A 19,951-nucleotide genomic window follows, 5' to 3' on the forward strand; every position below is an offset into this window, starting at 1 on the left:
GAGCAAGGCACCATCAGGAGTATTATGAACCCCTTCAGAACTCTTGGGCTTTATCTAGCCTACTAATGTCCAAGGCTGCTTGTGCAGCCAAACCTCTGAGGTGTTTATTGCAACCTCCTCTGCCTAAACAACACTGTATCCCACCAGTTCTCATCTTAAATGTGTGGGTGAGCAGGGAATCCATGTCTATTTTTAATAAGCTCCCAGATGACTTTTATGTGGTCTGAGAAGGAGATTTGAGAAGCATAGATCTTGCCAATGCTTGCGTTTTGTGGTCTCAAATAGCAACTAAAGTTCATGGAAAGGGAAATTCTTCCAGAGTGAGACTAAAGACACACCCTTAATAAGAACCCAGGGAGATCCAAAGCCTTTGTCATTCTCAATACCTTGAAGGTTCCTGAGTCAGCCCAATAGCTCTGAGAGAACACCTAACCTTTCTTATCAGGCACTGTGCTCAGCTCGGGGTGTATTTTATCATATTATGTCTCTCAATTGTCTTGAGATAGTTTATGGTCCTCATTTTATAGACAAAGATACTGAGGCTCAGAGAGGCTACAGAAATTGTTTGAGGCCATATTACTAAACAATGACAGAGCCACAATTCAAGCTAAGCCTATTCGGGGTGCTACAATTTGCTTCCCAGGTAGTCTTTGCTCCCTAGTCTGGTCCTCAGAAGGGGCTGCCTGTAGGTAGTTCATGCTGGGTCCTGTAGCTTCCCTTTGGTAAGTCATCAAATGCCAAAGACATGATGATCCTCCAACATGTGGAGTATGAGTTCTGAGAAACTTGGCTCTTGAATTTCCCCAAAGTATTAGAGGATGAAGCTCTATCTTGCTGGCTGCCTCCTTGGCTGATAGCACAGAAGTGTGCTATCATGGAGGCTGGTGAGTCAGGCAGAGGTAAGGGAAGGAGCTCCCAGAAAATCAACCCTCAGGAACTTCTGCAGTTTCTCATGCTCACTGTGGGGTTGTAGTCACCCTTCCTTGGCCCAAGATTCTCCCCCGCCCTCCGGTATCAGGAATTGAACTCAGGACCTTGCTCTTGTGCCTGAGATTTGAGGGAGCTTCCCTTCTAAGAACAGAGTAGTCAGCAGCTCGGATGTAGCCTCTGCCAGGAAAGCACCACACCCCCTCTAATTGGCAGGTTCCCAGGGCTAATCACTAACAAGCCATATACACAAGTAGGGTGCTCACACCTCTTTCTATTAGGGGAGAAGAAAGCCCTATTAGTACAGGAAATTCATAGTCAGCGTATGAACCTGGCCTCCGGCTACATGGTCATGAGCTCTCCCCATCCACGGCAATTCCTAGCTTCCTCTGGTTGTTTTCATGTATTTGTATTTAAGCCTTAGGAAACTGGGTATGCCTCACAGATGTCACAGAGCTGTCGTCCAAGGCAGAATGGGAACTGACTCATACCCAGTGTGTTCCAAGGAGCCAGCCTGAGTCTCTTGCAAACACCAAGGTGAGAACTCCAGTTGGAAATATAGTGCTCAAATTCTCTAAAAATCAGGATTAAATGAAACCTCCAGAAGAGACAGAGAAAGGGAAGAAAAACAAAACAACAGAAAGCCTCTGAGAGGGATGATAATAGCTATCATTTATAAGAGTCTGCTATGCCTGAGGTGCTTTACATATATACGTACATATCAACCCATTTAATCCTTCTAGCATCTGCATGAATGAATATCCCCATTTCACACATTAAAAAATTGAGGCTCAGAGATTCCTGATGCTTTCCTGGGTCACACAGCAATCAGTGGCGAAGGTAAAGTTGGAATTCAGGTCTGCCTCCATAGCCTCCTTGTTGTCCCTCACTGGATGTATAAGACCATTTTCCCCTAGCATCTTTAGAAAATAGTAAATGTCTGGGTTGATGTTGGTCAGGCCAAGGTAGGCTCAGGGACAAAGGGAGATTAGTTGCTAACTGAGTAGCTCCCAGGTGCCCACTACTCCAAGTGTGGTCCCTGGATGATCCTCTTTAATAGCTACAAAGTGCAGAAACCGAGGCCTTGCTCTTCACCTACAGAATCAGTCACAATCTGCACTTTAGCACATGCCGAGGTGGCGAGCAGGCACTTTAACACAGAAGCTTTATCTCAGAGTCGTTTTTTAAACCTGGCGGCACACTGGGATCACCTGGAAAGCTTAGCAACTGCTGACAGCTGCCACCCACCATTCTGATTCACTAGGGCTGGACTCAGTCTGGCTACTGGGATTTTTAGAAGCTCCTCAAGTGATAAGAAAGAGTGCCAAAGCCTAAGAATCATTGTCCTTGAGTAGGGTCTGCAGTCTGCTGGCCAGAGCAGCCTGTTTTTATATGATGCACAAGTATGGTTTTGATTTGGGGGGGGGGGGTGGCTACCGGGGATTGAACTCAGGTTGGTTTTGATATTTTTTAACGGTTAAAAAAGTCCCAATAAGAATATATCATGCTATGTGAAAATCACATGAAATTCAAATTTCAGTCCTCATACATAAAGCTGTATTGCAGGACAGCCTTGTTCACTTATTCACATACAGTCTGTGGCTGCTTGTACATCACAAAGGTAGAACTGAGTGGCTGTGACTGAGACAGTATGGTCTGGAAATCCTAAAATAGTTACTTTTTGGCTCTTTACAAGAAGTTTGTTGGTCTCTATCCTAGAGTACATGTGAACAGTCAGGATGATAACCAGCACTGAATGCTTCATTTGCATTTATTGTAATCTGGGTATATGCTGTACATATAAATACACACACAAATATCCACATTATGTGTTTATACATATGTGTGTGTGTTCCCCCTCCTTCCTCACGTATGTTTTTACTTCCCCTTGAAAAGTGGGTAGAGGCATAATGCCAGGTCTTGTGCCTTCCAATCAAGCAGGTAGCTTCAAAGGCCCTTGCACAGAATTTTGCCTCTCTTTGCACCTCTAGTGCTTTATTCTCTCCAAGTTCCTGTCACTTCCCATCAGACCTTTTACAAACAGATTCCAAGAGCACTTCTCTCATATGAGCTGCAGGCTGGAGCTCTGTGCTGGCAGGCAGCTTCCTTCCTCCTTAGAGCTGAAGGGAGGCGGGTAAGGAGTCCTTCAATCCTCTAAGGATCCTTCAGGGGGATTAGGCATGACCACTAGGGTTGCCTTCAGTGATAGGAGTCCAGTATCTGTCTGCCCCTTTGTGTAGGAAGTGAAACCCCACCAGCCCAGCAGCCTGGTTTCTTTGTATGCAGACCAGGGTTAGTCCCCTATCAGGGGAAGGCTGCCAGCAGAATACCTTGAAGGCTGGGCCTCTTAATCTCATTAATATCCTGATTGTCTTCTCCAATCTAATGGGAGCCTATGGGGTGGTACCCAGCTGGACAAAATGACCTTCAAATTCAAAAGATAAAATGGCAGACAGATAAAGTCCCTAAGGAGGAGAATGTTGGAGCCATGTCTACCATCGGACCCCAAGTCAGCATAAACGTCCGTCCTACAGCAGCGGATGTTCCAAGGCAGCATTTGTCTCTTCAGAACTGAAATAATCTGCTACTTAGGGACAATGGGGCTCACTTATTCTGGGGGCCTTTGCTGTTGAGATGAATATTTTTTACAATTGCCCTCATAAACTCCCTCCCCTTGTCTGCTGTCAGGAGGGGGCTGAGCTCCCAGAGGTGAGCTGAGGTGCCTGCACTGTCTCAGAGCCCCCATTAAGTTGTTAAGGCATTTAGTGCCCCAGACAGGGCAGAATGCAAGGGCAGTTCAAATCCCCCACAGGCACGGATGGGGATGGGTAGTAGAAGAGGGGGCTTTGATTTCTTCCCACAGAATCCACCTTGGTCAGGGGCAGTGGGTAAGGAGGAAACAGTCTAACTACCCAGCCTTACTCCACCTCTTTGGCCATGCTTTCCTAAAGCCTCTGTCATTCAGAGGGGAACAGCAGGAGTGTGGGAGAGAAAAGGGCTGCAGGAGTATTGTGGAGTATGTGTGTGCGCATGTGCAAGTTTCCATGCCTGAAAAAGTTTTAGCATCTGCATAGAAAAAAGAGAGATGGACAGTGTGTAACAGCGCAAAATCTATTTCCATGACTTATAAACTGCAGACTTGGGAAAATGACTTACATTCTAAACATCTCCCTTCCCTTGATTGTAAAAGGAGGATATCAGTACAATGGTTTCTACCCTCCTGAGGTTGTTGCAGAAATTAAATGGGAGGATGCATTTAGATGCTCAGCCAGGGCTTGTACCCAGGAAGTGCTCAGTCAATGCCAGATGTTATAATTCTTCACTGTTAGTCACTATATTGCCACTGGGCACTTTTGAGGTTTCCTTTGGTCCTACGGATTTCCATGTCAAGGAGAACAACAGTGTCCACAAAGGTCCCTGGTCAAGATTTTGGTTTGTCGAAGACCTGGGATTAGATTTCTGCAGGCCACTGGGGAAGTGGTGTGAAGGAGGACAAGGAAAAAGCAGGAGGCAGGATCCTCTGTTTTTCAAGCTCTGATCTCAAGTCAGGGAAGTCAAGTTTGCTGAGCTGGGAAAGGGAGGAATAGATTTCAAAGGGATAAAGGAGATCAGCCACAGAAACAGGGTCCCCTCTGAGGGAAAGAGACTGAGGCTCAGGATCCCCAGGATCTCAGGATCCAGGCTGTGGAGAGGTGTCTTCTTCCTATGTCTCTCTTTCCAGGACAGTAAGTCTACATTTCCTTCCCAAAAGGTGATGCAGAAGTGAGGATGTGATGTGTGGGAGAGTGAAGACTGATGAAATCTTTTTGTTACTTTTTTTTTTTTTTTTGGTACCGGGGATCGAACTTGGGTCTTTGCTTTTGCACAGCAGGCGGTGAAACCACTGAGCTAAATCCCAGGCCCTGATGAAATCTTTTTGTCCCTCCCTTTCCTCTTGGGGAAGTGGCCTGGTGACTTAGCTGGGGACTGGAGCAAAGTGTATAGTGAGCAAGGCCACCCCAGATCATGCAGCACATACAGTGGCTTGGGTGAAGGCTAGCCCAGCTTCCATCCCATGCCAACTTCCTCCTCCTCCTCCAGCCAATCAATATGAGCACCAGTCTCCAACTGGTCCTTTTTCTCGCCTCAGCCCTGCCCTCTGACCTTTTGGGGGCCTCTCTCTTGAGTCAGCTCCAGAATGGAGGTAGAGGCCATCACTCCGGACCTGCTCAATGGCCTCCGAAGGGGCTGTCACAGAGCCTATAACCAGGGACAGCTCCTGCTGGCGAGAGCGGGAATGGGGAGGGGGGCAAATAAAGGCCTTGCAGGCTGAAGATAAATGGCTGCCTACAGCCTGCTACAGTAACTTCAAGCCCCCAAGAAGAACAGACAAAGGGTGCCCCTGTGACACTCACTGGAAAGATGAAGGCTCATCAGCGGCAGCCAGGCTGGTTCAAAGCCCCAGTTTAATTGTCAATTAAGCATGCATAAGGGAGACAAAGCCATGACAACCTCTGGCTGCATGCTGGTGCGTGATTGTAAAGCTGAGAAGGGGCAATGCTGAAAACAGCTGATTCTGCTGACAATGTGTTTGTAGGGCACCTTGTAACCAATCAGCCGCTGACAGAGGCAAAGTGCTCCTCCTGCCACCCCTATTGTGCTGGACATTCCAGGACCAGGGTCACACTGTGGTCATCGTGGGCAAGCAGGCCACAACACAGTAAGCGTGGCTGGGAAGGAAGGGGCTCAGTAAGAGAAAGGATGCTCTGCCTCTCCAGGAAAATTCATCTCTCAGGTGCTGCCAGCCCTCTTGGCTCAGGTGCTGGGAATTGAGAGGAGAGTGGCTGGAAAGTGGGGGTGTGGGGATTAGTGCTCAGTCTCAGAGATTGTTACTGCTGACTCTGGATGTTGGTTTCTCCTCGGCAACACGAAGCTCTTTTTGTATCCTGCATTCAGTTGTGCTTGAGGCCTGGTTAGAGACCACATGGCTGTGGCACCATAGTGGGAAGTGACTATGGAGTTCTTGAGCCCAGATCCTTCCTTGAGTGCTGAGCTCCAGTTTGCCAACTGCCTAGTCCTGGGTACATTACCTTGGAGTCCCGTCACAGCCCACATATCCTTACCACAACCTGAAACAGGGACAGAGGGCTCTGATCCCAGGATCCTGCACCCTGGACTCCAGCACTGTCCCAGGGCCACAACACATCTTATGGCCTCTTAGAAACAAAGCCCTAGTATGTGAAAATTATAAAGAAAATACATTTCTGCTGCTTGCCATTCTTTCCATTGCCACTGGCTTAGGCCGCTGTAATACTATGAGCAATGATGACGATAACGGTGCAGTTTGTTGGGAAAGGTGGTGTTTACACATTCACCCATTTAACCCTCACATGCACCCTGTGAGGCAGGTACTATAATTGTTCCATTTTATAGACAGGAAACTCAGGGGAGTTATGTGAATTAGCCATACTATCCCCTGGCTGGCTTGAACGAAGATTCAAAATTTTATGCAGAGAATTATATTCCTTGGCTTGGGACAAGGATTGCCTTCATAGCTCTAAGTGAAAATTAAGGCAGAGCAGAACCAGCCATTGCACATATACACAGCACCCGCTAAGTGCTGCTCTAGAAATAGCAGTAGTCTTTCCCTCCCTAGAAAGACCCACTAAGCCCCCAAAGATAAACTCGATTCCCAGCTGATTCTAGAGACTCCATGCTGGCGCAGTATCTTCCTTATGAGACAATGAGCTTTGAGGAGGTAGGGCTGTGTGTTCCCAGTGTATTGCCAGGATTTGGTAAGTACTAAATGCATGTTTGCATTGTGGGAAAGTATGGCCTCAGCAACAGCAGACCTGAGACCTAGTCCTTGTTTGCTGCCGTTGCTCTGTGTAGCTTCACCAAATCACTACCTCTTTCGGGGCCTCAGTTTCTTTTTCTGAATCCTGAGTCCTATCATTCCATGATTTTTTAAAAAGTCCAGACTTCTGGGAGTACCCCCAGAAAGTCCATTCCCAGTGGGATGTGTCCTTCTCAGAGCCCCATGTGAGCCATATCCAGGCTGCATTTCTTGGCCCCATCTCTACCCTGTTTCCAGTACCTGTCCCTGTCTCTCCAGACCCAGCTTTCTGTATTTCAAGAGACAGAAAGCCGAAGCTAATGACCCTGTGGTGACCTCAGCACAACCCCAGCTTGTCAGAAAGCTGCTGGGCCTTTGTTTGGCCCGCAGGCTCCCTGACTTTGGTGTGGAGATCACAGGTCTCGCTACAATGGCTATTGTCTTCTCAACAATGCCCCTTGCCCCAGCCACACCCCCTGCAGCTCCCAGCTCAGCTCTGAGGATAACAAGAAGATAGCTATGGTGGGCAAGTGTTTCAGTCTTGTTCAGTGCTGGCCACACACCATCTACTGCTGTCCTCTGGGCCTTGCTTTGAATTACCATAGAGGGAAAAAGTTACTCTGTGATCAGGCCAGCACTGGCCCGGGGTTTCTCTGCTTTTCAAGAATTACCCAAACTTTCTTCCCATGTGGCTGAGACTTTCCTTTCTATGGAAGCAGAACCCACAGAAACTACAGCCCAGGGGACTATCAGGCTCCCAGAGACCATGGAAGAGGCCATGCTATGGGCACAGCAAGTTTAGAACAAACACTTGTATACTGTCCCACTGTTGGCTCTGAGCTTGTCCTGGTGACACAGGTCACCTCAACACTTGGGTCAGGTCCCAGTTCCCAGCCCTTTCCCATCAGAAGGGCAACAAAACAGGCAAGGAGAACGGATTTCAGAACCACCCCAGAATAACAGTGGTTTAATTTCTTTGTAATCCTTTCCCCAGAGTAAGAGGCTGTGCCATCCTTTGTTCACATGGGCACCAAACACATCCCAGTAAAGCACACTAACTCTGGAAAATCATTTGCTTGGAAGAAGTAGACTGCAGAAGTACCCGACCCCAGCCTGTGGCCACACAGCACTCAGCATATGGGGTGCTTTCCCACTATGAGGATGTAGGATTTCATCCTGACAGATTTAAACCCTGCAGTAGAGACATTCTGATCCATGCCAGGGCTAGTACACAGTAAGAACTCAATCAGTTTTGGCCAGCTAATCATTGCAAAGGTTGCAAGCAACCAAGTGATCAACCCTACCCTAGCCATGATGGAACACAGAAGCCAACAAGTACAAGGCCACTAGAATGGCTCTTCTCTAAAGCCACTGGACTTTTGCTGGAGTTGGAGAGAGTGCTGGGGTAGGACATGCCCAAGGATGGCAAAGGGTGGCCAGGGTGCCGTTCCTCATCTCAATGACTGATGAGGCACCCCGAACCTCTCTGCCTGCAGCTTGGACAAGGCAGCTTCTTGGTGGATAATCTGACAGGAAAGGCAAGGTCAGAGAATAGAGCAAAAGCCTCCCTGAGGGTCAAGTAATCCCTTACATCCAATGGTTGAACAAGGAACTGGAGGAAACTTGATCAGAGCCACATATTATTTTTATGAGAATATTCTGGCCATAGGAGACCAACCCAAGGGCGATCTCAAAGCCATTGCTCTTTTTTTCGTTTGTTTTTGGTACCAGGGATCGAACTCAGTGGAACCACTGAGCTAAATCCCCAGCCCGCCATTGCTCTTCTAAAAAATCTTAGACCAAATGAGACCGGTGGGAAAAACTAGAATGGTCAGGTCTGAGACAGTGAGGCCCAGACCCTGCTTACCTGACAGCTTATTTGGAGGCGAGGCACTGGGCTGGTGGTGGGGGGAGCCATGGGCAAGCAGGGGGTTCAGGGTGTGTGTCTGATTGGAGCTATAGGCGTCCATGGCCAGCTTCTGCCGGAACGCCTCCTCCTTTCTCCGGTTTGCAAACCAATTGTAGACACGGACCTCAGTGACCAAGTTGGATCCCAGCCCGTGGGCTTTGGAGGGGGAAACTCCTCGTTGCAAACATTCTGCCCTGGAACAGACAGAAGAGAGATGATGAGTGACGATGGCTGGGGGGTTTGCTAGTGGTTGGCCCCAAATACAGTCATACTAGTCTTGGTTAAGAGTGTGCATAGGCTACGAGTTGAGTAGGGGGCCGGAGGAAGGCCTAGCTTGAGAAAAAAACAATCTATGTAGTTATCTGATGAAGACTGGGGGAGGCCTCAGCATAAGCACAGAGCAGGCTATGCTGTACTGCAAGGCAAGAGACAGCCCTCTGGTGTGACTTCTGATGAGAAGAGAGCACACCAGGGACAGGCAGTCCAGGGAGAGAGTCCAGACAACAGGACATCCTGATACCTTCTTATTTTTGCCATTCTTCCCACCACACAAAAGACCAAGTCTTTTGCTGGCTGTGTCTGGTGCCTTCCAAGCACCAAGAGAGAACTTCTGGGTTTTCAAGGTTTTGAAACCCCAAAAGGGTACCAGGGAAGCTAGGTTCTTTTTAGAGACTCAGGAGCGCCCTGCCAAGGACAGGCTGGGTGGGACATAAAGGAAGGCACCCCTAGATGGCTTGTCTCTTGTTTTAATCGTGTTGATGAAACCACAAACTCAGGTGTGAGAGATATCCTGAGGCATAACTAGATGTTGAGGGGAATTCTCATTAACAAGAGACAGGGCACAGCCCGAGGACCCCGTGCGTGCACAGACAGATTGATTTGCCTCTCAGCCTGGCCTCCCTGACCACACTGGTCCACTCCCAAAGCCATTCCAGAGACAGAGAAAGAGGTCCACAAGCCTCAGCCACAGTAAAGAGCAGGTCTGTTCGAGAGTCAATATTGGAGTCAGGACAGATCAGACAGGAATGAAACAAAAATCCTAAAGATTTCCAGTAGTTCTTTCTTTATAATGACATATAGTTATTCAGTTACTAAAAGATCTCTACTTGGGCCGGGGATTTAGCTCAGTAGTTTCGCTGCCTGCTGCCCAAGCACAAGGACCTGAGTTCGATCTCTGGTACCAAAAAAAAAAAAAAGATCTCTACTGAATTGATATGGACAAAGTAGACTGAACACATCCAACTAATTCTTACTTTCCTATAGTTTTCTTTTGGACTAATGGATAGACAACTGGTAGAGGCCAGAGCCACAATCTATGGCTACAGAATGGTTTTCTCCGGGCCTGTATGGGGGTTAATGATATGATATTTACTTCGCCAGTCATCACATTTTGTACCAGAATTCTCCAAAGTATCTTTCTTAGAATAATAATTCTGGGGATGATAGTGAGTATTCCAAAGAAGAAAGATTTTGTGGTTAACAACCATCAAAGCTCTGTGAGTTTCTTGACTGTAGGACTTCTCAGCACTGGTAATATATTACTGGGTATTGTGACTCCCTAAGAAGTAGCCATATGATGTTTGTCAAACTTATTTATCAATAAATCGAAACTGGGGTTCTGTGCAACATGCTTTGGAAAATTCCAATTTAGCCACATCTGGATAACCACTGTCTCAACATCCCAGGACTGAAGGGGTGGATCTTGGGTCCATGTGCTTGCCTGCCTGCTCAGGCAAGCTGCTGGTGTTGTTACCTGTTGCACTCTTCCACTAAGGCCTCCCTCTCTTCCTTGCTGGGGTTCTTTTGCCGGTCGTAGGCCTGGTACAAGATTTGCTGGGATGCGGGCCCCCATTTGAACCGGTTGCGGCGCATCTTCTTGTTGGTGGGCTCAGAGCAGGCATCATCGGACTGCCCAGGCCCCTGGCTCTGTTGACTGAACTCTGGAAAGAGAAACAGCAGCTGATCCTGACTGCTTTTGTCTGTCATATTTCCAGAACTCTGGACTGTCTGGTTGAACTCTGAAAAGAGAAAGGGGTAGATTTGATAGGGCCTGTAGCCTTCACTTGGCAGACAGACAGACAGATAAACAGACGGACAAAGACCCCCTGATTCCTTTCTCCTAAGCTTTGTAAACTGCCATGAATGTGTGTGGAGCCACAGCGGGGAGTCCTTGTGTGAGCCCCCACCCCCATTGCCTACCTCAGTGCTCCAGCAAAGCCACCTTATTCCTTTCTTTCAAGGAACTCAAATGTAGCCAGCCATTGTTTTGAGAAAATTATTTTTCTTTCCTTGACTCACTGGCCCTCAGACATGAAGCAACACTCTCAATTCTGAATGCTTGTATTTTGATGACAAGGGAGTGAATTCCACCAAGTCTCAGGCCAAGAGAAACACTTTTCTAAGGTGCAGTTTTCTCTTACACAACATATTCAGAGAGTGACTGTAAATAGCTCTTCCCACCCTTTCTTTCTGCTCATATATCCTAGGCATCTGCATTCTAACGTTAGGTTCTTAGAAAAATGTAAAGCCCAAAACCTTTTAAATAATGCTGTGAAATAAGTATACCTGGAGCTTTGTATTAGAAAGAGAAGATGCTCTTTAGATATCAAGTGTAATTTCAAAGGTAATGATATGTATTTGTACGTGGGTATGTGTATGAGGGAGACAGCCCAAGCAGGAAGTTTTAGTAGGCCACCCACAAGGAGGATGGCAAGTGCAGAAACTGAAACATAAGACCATTCTAGAAATGGCAATGGATGAGTTGGAGTATGACACATGTAGAAGGAATGATGCTCCCTGTCTGTCCACTTTCCAGGACCCTTAAATCCATTTTGATCAAATGAATGAAAGAAAAATGACACCTTGGCCCAGTGGTGATGTCTTAGCCTATATGGTTTAAATACATTGGATAGTCACTTTGTTTAAAAAAGAGGGCTTTGTTGTCCACTTTCTCACAACCGCACGAAGCAGGGTTCATTAGGGGTGATTAATTTCATTTTACAGATGAATAAACATAGAGGCCAAGCACCCTGCTGAGCAAGGACACATAAATCCTTACTTATCTAAGGACCTATATCCACTTTGGTTGCATCAGAAGGACGCAGTAGGGTCCTAACCAGCCTGGGATGTAGGATCTCAGATGCAGGCAAGGCGGGGCTTTGTTTAACCAAGGGCTAACCGGCCAAGTTACTGCGCAGTCTTCCTGGGTGATGGACTGCACTTCTCACTGCAGCCTTTTATTTGGGCCCCAATGACTTTGGATGATTCTCAGGCCACTTGAAGGCTTTGGAGATTTCAAATAGTCTCTGCTAAACTTCTAAAAGGAAATCATTGACTGTTTGGGACAATGAGGGGCCCCAGACAAATTGTTTAACTCATTGGTCACTCAGCTTCTTACCTGTGGAATGAGAATTTCTGAAAGCCTAGGGGGCGCTAAACAGTCTTAAAGAACATTAGCCGCTAGTCAGGAGAATGATGGTGATGGTGACCCAGATTCCTCTGATGGTCATGCCTGCACACCTCTTACATTATTTGGTCTGCAGAGCAGCTCTCCATATGCAGTTACTTGAGGGACAATCAAAGGAGAGAAAGAAGCTCCCTGCTCAATATCTTCTCTCCTCCCTGGGGGACCTACAGGGAGGTCATGAGTAATAAAACCAAGGACCTGTAGTCAATTTGAATTTTTCATTTGAAGGAAACAGATGTCATAGCAGTTAACATGTAATGAACCATTACTATGGTGAGGTTTTGCTCAACGTCCTCTAAATGAATCCCTTTATACAACTCTCACAGCCTCTCCATGTGAAAAGTATTATTTTCATTTTACAAGGAAGAAACTGAAGTTCAGAATGGTCACATAACTTGCCCAAAGTCACATAGGCTTGCGGCAGGAGCTAGGGTGTGAACTCAGCCTGTAGACTCTAAGGCTCCTAACTACCAGCTTCTGAATCATCTCTGAAAAAAAAAACCCCAAAACAGTACACCCTCAAACTCCCCAAACCTGATTTCTGTGGAGGTAACAAAACTCATCCCTGAAGCTTTGTGGTGGGTGTGAAACACCCAGCCATCCCACAGTGAGGCAGCTGCCCTAGTGTCTCACCTGCCCTTTGGGGAGGCAGCAGCCTGCAAGGTCTATAAACCCAGTGTATGCCTGGATCAGCCAGGGGATTTGCCTACAGGTACTCAGCAGCATCCAGGACCTACTGATCTTAGGGGCTTGGCTCTCACCTCTCAATGCTTGAAGAACTAGATTCTCACATGTCCTCCACTTCCTTTTAGATTAATCAAGAGTGGGAATGGGACAGAAAATGTTCATTGCTCATAAAAGTTCATTGGGAGAAGCTGGCTTCAGCAGCCTCTTTCTAGGCTTGGAACCTGGCTCAAACAGGCAGGTTCTATGTATAGACAGGCCCATGAATACTACCATTTATTCCTTGTAGTTTTCATGTATCATCTTTTTTTTATTCTCCCCCTCCCTTTCTCCTTCCACACATCCCATTCTCTTGTTTCTGTTTTATGTATCTCTCTTCCTAATTTTTATTCCATGCTAGTGTAACTTGTATTCATACTTTAAAACTGGCCTCAAATGTCACCCCTTATAGGAAGCCTTCCATGAGGTGTCCAAGTGATTTAGCAATTCCTTTCTGCTCCTTCTGTGTATCTTTATAACAGCTCTTAGAAAGCAGCGGTCGTTGTTTACTCAAACATCTCAACTGCTTCAGTGGAGTGTAAGGCCCTGAAGAAAAGGGCCTGTGCATCCCACAGCTTAGCATGGTATTTGCCAGATAGTAGGTTCACATACGATATTTGCAAGAGGAAGGAATGCTTCTTAAGCTTAACAACAGTAAGAAAGTCTCTTGCAGACTCTGACATCCATCAGCTTTTGTAAACTGTCCCTTTCAAGCATCCTGAGCATCTTTCTGGAACTTCTGCCTTTTCAGAAATTCCACCTGGCCTTCCTGCCTTCCTTCCCTCTTTTCTGAGCAGCCTCTCAGGGAATATAGAGATGCAGTACAAGCTGGGAGATTGGGTAAGTCCCAAGAGTTCTCTGGCCTTTGGAGTTGGAGGCTCCTGAGAATTTTCTCAGTCTTTCAGGAACTTGAGGATTGCTTCATGTCAGGAACACAAATTCTTAAAGAGCTAAATGCCAAGGCTGGAGTCAATCCATACTGTAAAGGGCCTTCTCCTCTAAGCAGCAAACGGTTCTCACTTTGCTTCATCTAATTTATTCATGTAATGCTTCCAAATGAAGAGAAAACAATCAAAACAAAAACCTTTCAGTATCATTAAAGAAATCTTGAGACAGAAAGAAAACTTTGGGATGGCACGCGGAATGACAAGAATTGATGGGTCAGAGTTCCAAACGCAGACACTTTTACTGTCTCCTGCTTCAGTCAGAAGCGGCTTCTTTATTGGACAGGGCCACCAGCTGAGGTCCCAAACTCTACTACTACTCTTGGTAAATGTGAGTAAGCACTTTAAATTGCTTCAGGACTGGGTCATACCGGATCTCCTGTCAAAGAGCAGGATTGAGTTCTAAATATATCTATCTATATAAATGCCTTCATTTTTAATTCCTATTCCAGAGGGTAGGAAAATAACAGCAATAGTGATTGATATTATTGTCTGCTGCTATCCAGCAGTCTGGAAACTCTGACTTGTGGTCATGCATGAAGGGGAGATGCTTGGTTTACTTTGTGGAAGATATTCCATTCTGTTACCTACTTAGTTTCAAAAAAAGAAAAGGACAGTGGGAAGAAGGACCAAAAAATTCAAGATACATTGCACACTGAAGGGCTTCAGAGTACCTGGTTGAGTAGCAAGGGGCTATGAGGGGAGAAAATGACACAAGCCAATCCATGTGCAGCAACTAACTATAAAGGCCAAATCCACCTGCCAAGTGGTCATAAAGGCCTTCTTGTTCAAGGGGAAGAAGGTAGCCCACATGGGTCAGACTGAGTACAAAGTTCTTTCCAAGTTGAGGCAGAGGCAGGGTTTAAGCACTTACGTCGGAGGATCTCTCGTTGCTTTCTGACGTACCAGGTGTACAGGGCAGCACGTTTCTGGGTCTTCATAGGGGTGCCCTTGTTGAGATGCTGGGAAAGGTGTGACTGATTCAGGCCTGTGACATCGACCACTTCCCTCTGGGGGATGTTGTGTTGCTGCATGTAGCCCTTGATCATTTTGGCAGCCCTCCACGGATCCTCACTAGACAAATAAGAAAACGGTTAGCATGCTGGTGGAAGATGTCTGGGGAGAAATAGTCTCTTGCTAGGGGTTCAACCTACACTCTGTACAAAACTAATCTATATTCCTCTACCTGTCCAAGTTACAATCTGAGGAGAGGCACGAAGAACCCCCCGCCCCAACCAAACAAAAACCCCAAACAAACCACCTAAATAGAAGAGTTGAAGTCCCTACACAGTGCACTTTCCTTTTCTTCTGAAATCAGAAGGGAAGAGAAGACATTCATCTTCAGGGATGAACAAGAACCACTAGAACTCTGTCTCATTAAGCGGGGGGTGGGGGTGGGGGGGGCCTCTTGTTTTGTTTTGCTTTCCTTCATTTTCCTGGAATTCAAGATACTTAAAAGGCAAGGCCCACTGGAAAGAACGTGAGACCCGGCAGACAGATCTTATGACAGGCGGTACCATCAGTTTAATTTCAGTCTAAGCCTCACCCACATTATTTTCCTTCTGAAATAGTGAATCAGTTTCTTATAAAATAGGAGTAAAATATGTGTCCATTTTCTGAGAAGCAAGGAGGATTTAATAGTCAAATATTTAACCCTTTTTAGATTTTACAAAAGTTTTCAAATACAATGACGTTCCTCCCTGGGATTAAAGAATCCTACCACCTGCAAGGCAGGTAAAGTTAAAAAAAAAAAAATCCACAGCTCTGCCTCCCAAATAAAACCTAAGGAAGACAGTAATTTCAATTTTTCAGTAAGACATTAACACTCTCAAATACCTTGTGTTCCTGTATTCTTACATTTTCCCCCTGATATGGCAAGGGAGTCTGGAAGGTAATGTGTCTTATAAATTTTAAGATTGGGCTAAGAATGTGGTTAGGCTTTTCATTTCTTATAATCACAGGTATGCAAAAAACTTTTTATTAGTGCCTTTGATGTTCATTTAAAATGTTCTCAACTTTACTAATATCTGTTCTTGCTTACTAAATAGGTGACTTAAAATGAGAAATGTTATTTAAATTAAGAAAATAAGGCACAGTATAGGGTAAAAGTAATAAAGAAACAATACATTCACAAATATTATACATTTTAAATTTATAAAAACCATGCCTTTATTGTATGCTGAGATATATATATTATATATATTTGATAGGATATAAAAATGAAGGGAAAATTAGTTTCAGATGAAATAATAAAAATTGGTGTTAAAGCAGAGACCATAGATAAAATGTTGCAGTGTAACATCTGATTTATTTCTAAATAGTGTCTACAGCAAATAAAATTTTGTTTAACGAGTCAAACCTCCATTAATCAAACATTTTATAAGCATCTGAACGGTTGCGATTATTTTAAGAAGACTTTGATATTAAATTTGTAAGAACCTAGGCTTTGAAAGAGGTGGGGTTTTTTTTGAAAGAGGTGTTTTTGAGAAATGAAAAATTTTAGATTAATTACATATAAGTTAATAACGAATTTCTCAGGTATTTATAAAAGTATATCCAAGTAATACAACATAATGAAGTAACAACAAGAACAAAAACAGAGAAAATGCGTTTCCATTTTAAACATGAATTCCACCTTGAGGAAGAGAGAAATAAGGTAATGAACATTTTAGACATAGTCATGTAAACATCAGAGATCATTTAAAAGCTTATTTCTGGTGAATATTTCCAAGATACTTTCAGGGTGGAAAATGCTTTCAACAGATACGAACAATACCTTCAAGAGCTAGGAAAAAGTAGTTGGATTTTAAAAGTTAATACTATATTGCTTTAACAGTTTCTTTGGCCATTTGTCTTTTGTTTAAATTTGTTTACCTGTGTTCATTTTGTGTGCCTAAGAAACCTAGCAAAATAATGTAATGTTCCAAGTGTGAATGGCTCGGTGAAAAAGTGAATTAGCTCAACAATCGAGCCGGTTTAAAAAAAAAAAAAGTCCACAAAAACCTTATAAACTAAGGCAAAACCTTTAAATCCGAATTAAAAGACGGGGGGGGGGGGGTAAGATGGCGTAGTTACACCTTTATAGTTCTCTGCCTCCAGAATGCTCATATCTTCCTAGGGAAGGGACCGCAGAGCTGGTTAGGTGATTATTATTTTTAAGTACAGCTCACGTTCAGCTGTTCCCAACCCGGATAAACGCGCGTGGTCATTGTGCTCCGAGTGCTCTGAGCGCAGGTGTCAAGCGCCAGACCTGCAATGTCCGCCAACACGCTCCTTTGCAAACAATGACTTTGTTGCCTACGAGCGGAAAAGCCTCGGCACAGCTCAAGGCGCGTTGGTGAAGAGGCCACAGCTCTGGAGTCAGGAAGCAGCCAACTTTCCTAATGCCACCCGCGGGCCAGTCTCGCAGCAGAGCACCCGGCAGTGCAGTTCCCACCCTGGCTTCCTGGCCTTTCTCTTCTAGAGGTGTAAAGGGCGTTCAGGTACTCCAACAAAGTGACTTTTCTTTCCGCCTTAGGGGAATAGGCTGGACAAGAAAAAAAAAAAAAAAAAAAGAAGGGGGGGGCGCTTACGCCCGGCGCTCTGAAACAGACTGTGCCATGACCTGGGAACCGCTAGCAATTTCTTGAAAAATTACTTTAATTAAGTCCGACGCGCCCGAGGTTGGGGGAGTGAAGAGGACACCCGCTTGAGAAAGGGAGAAAAGCCTCAGGATCTGTCCAGTGAACCTAATTCCGGCGAGGGCCTGGGCCTCCCTAATCCTCCTCCCCACCCTACTTTGGGAAGGGAAGAGGGCTGAGGTCCAAACACCGGATCGGGCCGGGCCTGGCTTTGCACCCGCTGGGCCTGCGGGTGTCGGCGGCCCTGGGGCTCTGCTGGCGGCTCGGGCTCTCAAGCAGCTCTGTTTGGGCGGCGGGGCCCCGGGACCTCGGGCAGCGCGGGGTCGGGGGGTGGGGACGCGAGGGGGGCGCCCTGCAGCGTAGTGCGTGCGCCGGGAGAGCGGCAGCGAGCTACCCAGCTTCTACGTTTTGATTTCCTTCCCTTCCTAAGCCGCGTTTACAACTTCGCCAATGAATAACCCGCCTCTCTTTTCAACCTAATCACGGCCCTTTGTGTATCTTTCTGTTGATGATTTATAGAAATAAATTAATAACACCCCAACTCCACGTGCTGCAGTTTATGTTACATCTCTGCTGCGTCCCGCCGGGCGCTGCTGGGCCGGGTGCGGAGGGGCGCCCAGGTCTGCTCGAGCTCCCCAGATCCTCGGAGCGCCGCGCTAGCCAGGGGCCGGGCAGAAGGGCCTAGGCCTGGGTGACCCGCCGCGCGGCCGGGAGCCTGGCTGCTCCCAGGTCCCGGTCAACCTCCGCGCCGCCCTGGAGCCCCAGCGCTCCGAGGAGCTTCTCCTGGGACTCCTCTCAGCCTCGGCGACCCACACCTTGCTGTCCCCTAACCCTGGCCGGGATCAATAACCGCCACGTAGGGAAAGGGCGAGGGAAGAACCTCAAGTCTATGAATTACAGCAAAACCCGGGGTGGGGGGGACGACTAGAAATCCTCCCGATTTTGTTGTCCAGAGGATAAACCACCGAGTTCCCAGGGCGCAAATTCAAAAGCAAGGTCACATTCCACCCTGAACAGGCACTGCGAGCGCGTGGCCAGGCCTGGAGCAACTTCAGTCCTGGACTCTGAAACCTTGAAATTGCAGCGCTTAAGTACTGGGGGACAAGCGAGAAGCTCCTTCCTAAAACCCTGTGTCCTAGGAGCGAGGTGCGGTCACAGAACCTCTGGGCTCATTGGATAATTAGTAACTAGCTGTCAAAGCGTAGGCCGGTCGGTGAGCACCCGGAGGATCCCGGCCGCCGGGGCGAGAAGGTCCGGTTGCCCGAATTCCCCCGGGGACGCCTAGGTGTCGGCGGCAAGGTGCGTGCGCGCCTCCTTTCGCAGATTCAGACCAAATCCTTCGCGAATGGGTTCTTAGCTGGATTTATCCTAACCCACCCCCGCTTGCTTAGCTTCGTGGTTTATTTTGCCCCGCGCGGGTCCACCCTGACCGCACAAGCAAAAGTTCCCCTTTACAAATCTAAAAACGGCTTTCAGAATTCGAGATAATTCCGAGTCCTGCTTGGGCGCCGCAGATGGAAGCGCCCACCAGATCCCAGCCCCAGGTACTCGCTGCCGGTCCCTCGGCAAAGTCCGGCGGGTCGCTGTGCCAGAGCCCGGCCCGCGGCTTTCCTGACCCCAGGTAGCGCGGCCTGAGGCTTGCGGGACTCGAGCTTCTGCTCCCTGTCAATCGCAGCGATTTCACTGCACCCACTCGTGCCTTCAGTCTCTGGGGCAAACCTCAGGCGAAAGGCTCAGCGCCTCTAGCTCTCCTGGGCCGAGCCCCAGCCCCATGGGGAAGGCCCTAGGGTCCTGGACGCTGGCCTGGGGCTTCGGGCCCAGGGTGACCTGACTGGGGGTCTGGGAAGGGTCCAGGTGTTGGGAGAGAAGCACAGCGCCTCCCGGGGGACTTCTCGAGTGGCAAACGGGCTTGTGGCAGGTGGGCACAGTGTCGTTCCTGCGCGGGGCCCGGGCTCCAGAGGCTCCTGCGCGCGCTCTGCACGGCGCTCGCTGCCTACCTGAGCATCCGGTCCACCTCCGCCCGCTGCTCAGCTGCCTCCTCGGTGTTGAGCGCCTGCAGCTCCTTGAGGATGGGAGGGGTGTCATAGTCGTCGCCGTCCTCGGAGCCCTCGTCCCCGGACAAGCGGCCCTTAGCGTGGCCGTTGGTGAGAGTATGGAAGACCGGCTTGGTGTCCGGATCGGTCCCGCTCCCGGGGGACAGGGGCAGAGTCTCCAGTTTCACCCCGAAGTTCGGGGATGGCAGTAAGTCTTCCAAGGCCTGGACCAGCACCTCCTTGGTGACCCCAGAGCTCAGCAGGGCGCTCAGGAGTTCTTGCTGGAGCGACGTGAGCTTGGACACCATTTTCCAAGGACGGAAAGAGAAGGGGATAAGGGGGTGGGTGGGTGAGAGAGAGGAGGGTGGAGGGGAGTTTCACAAGAGAACCCCAAGTGCTGAAACCCCTCCACCCTTCAGCCTCCAGACACTTGTTACTCCCCGGGGTCCCGGAGCCTCCTCCTAGAGGAGTCAGAAAATTTCTAACTTGCCATGATCGCCACCATTAGGCCATA

At 47.6% G+C, this 19,951-nt stretch overlaps 1 protein-coding gene across 7 annotated transcripts in view; it reads right to left on the reverse strand.

The window, feature by feature from the left end:
* Hnf1b (HNF1 homeobox B) overlaps positions 1-19,923 on the reverse strand; it is a 50,962-nt gene extending 31,039 nt beyond the window's left edge. For 2 of the 7 annotated variants that reach the window (XM_013067671.3, XM_004870429.4), the window contains exons 1-4: positions 19,402-19,923; positions 14,659-14,858; positions 10,405-10,591; positions 8,610-8,845 (exon numbers count right to left, since the gene is read on the reverse strand). In XM_013067671.3, the coding sequence (XP_012923125.1) occupies positions 8,610-8,845; positions 10,405-10,591; positions 14,659-14,858; positions 19,402-19,745 (967 nt within the window). In that variant the 5' untranslated portion in view covers positions 19,746-19,923. Of the gene's footprint in view, positions 1-8,609; positions 8,846-10,404; positions 10,670-14,658; positions 14,859-16,861; positions 17,659-19,401 lie in introns of those variants that run through there. The other 5 variants (XM_087191463.1, XM_004870427.4, XM_004870428.4 and 2 more) reach the window with 4 other exon arrangements.
* Positions 19,924-19,951: the final 28 nt, after the last annotated feature.

This window comes from Heterocephalus glaber, unplaced genomic scaffold (assembly GCF_053883595.1).
Source record: "Heterocephalus glaber isolate CG9 unplaced genomic scaffold, H.glaber_assembly_v1.0 deba00001564, whole genome shotgun sequence".
Taxonomy (NCBI): Eukaryota; Metazoa; Chordata; class Mammalia; order Rodentia; family Bathyergidae; genus Heterocephalus; species Heterocephalus glaber.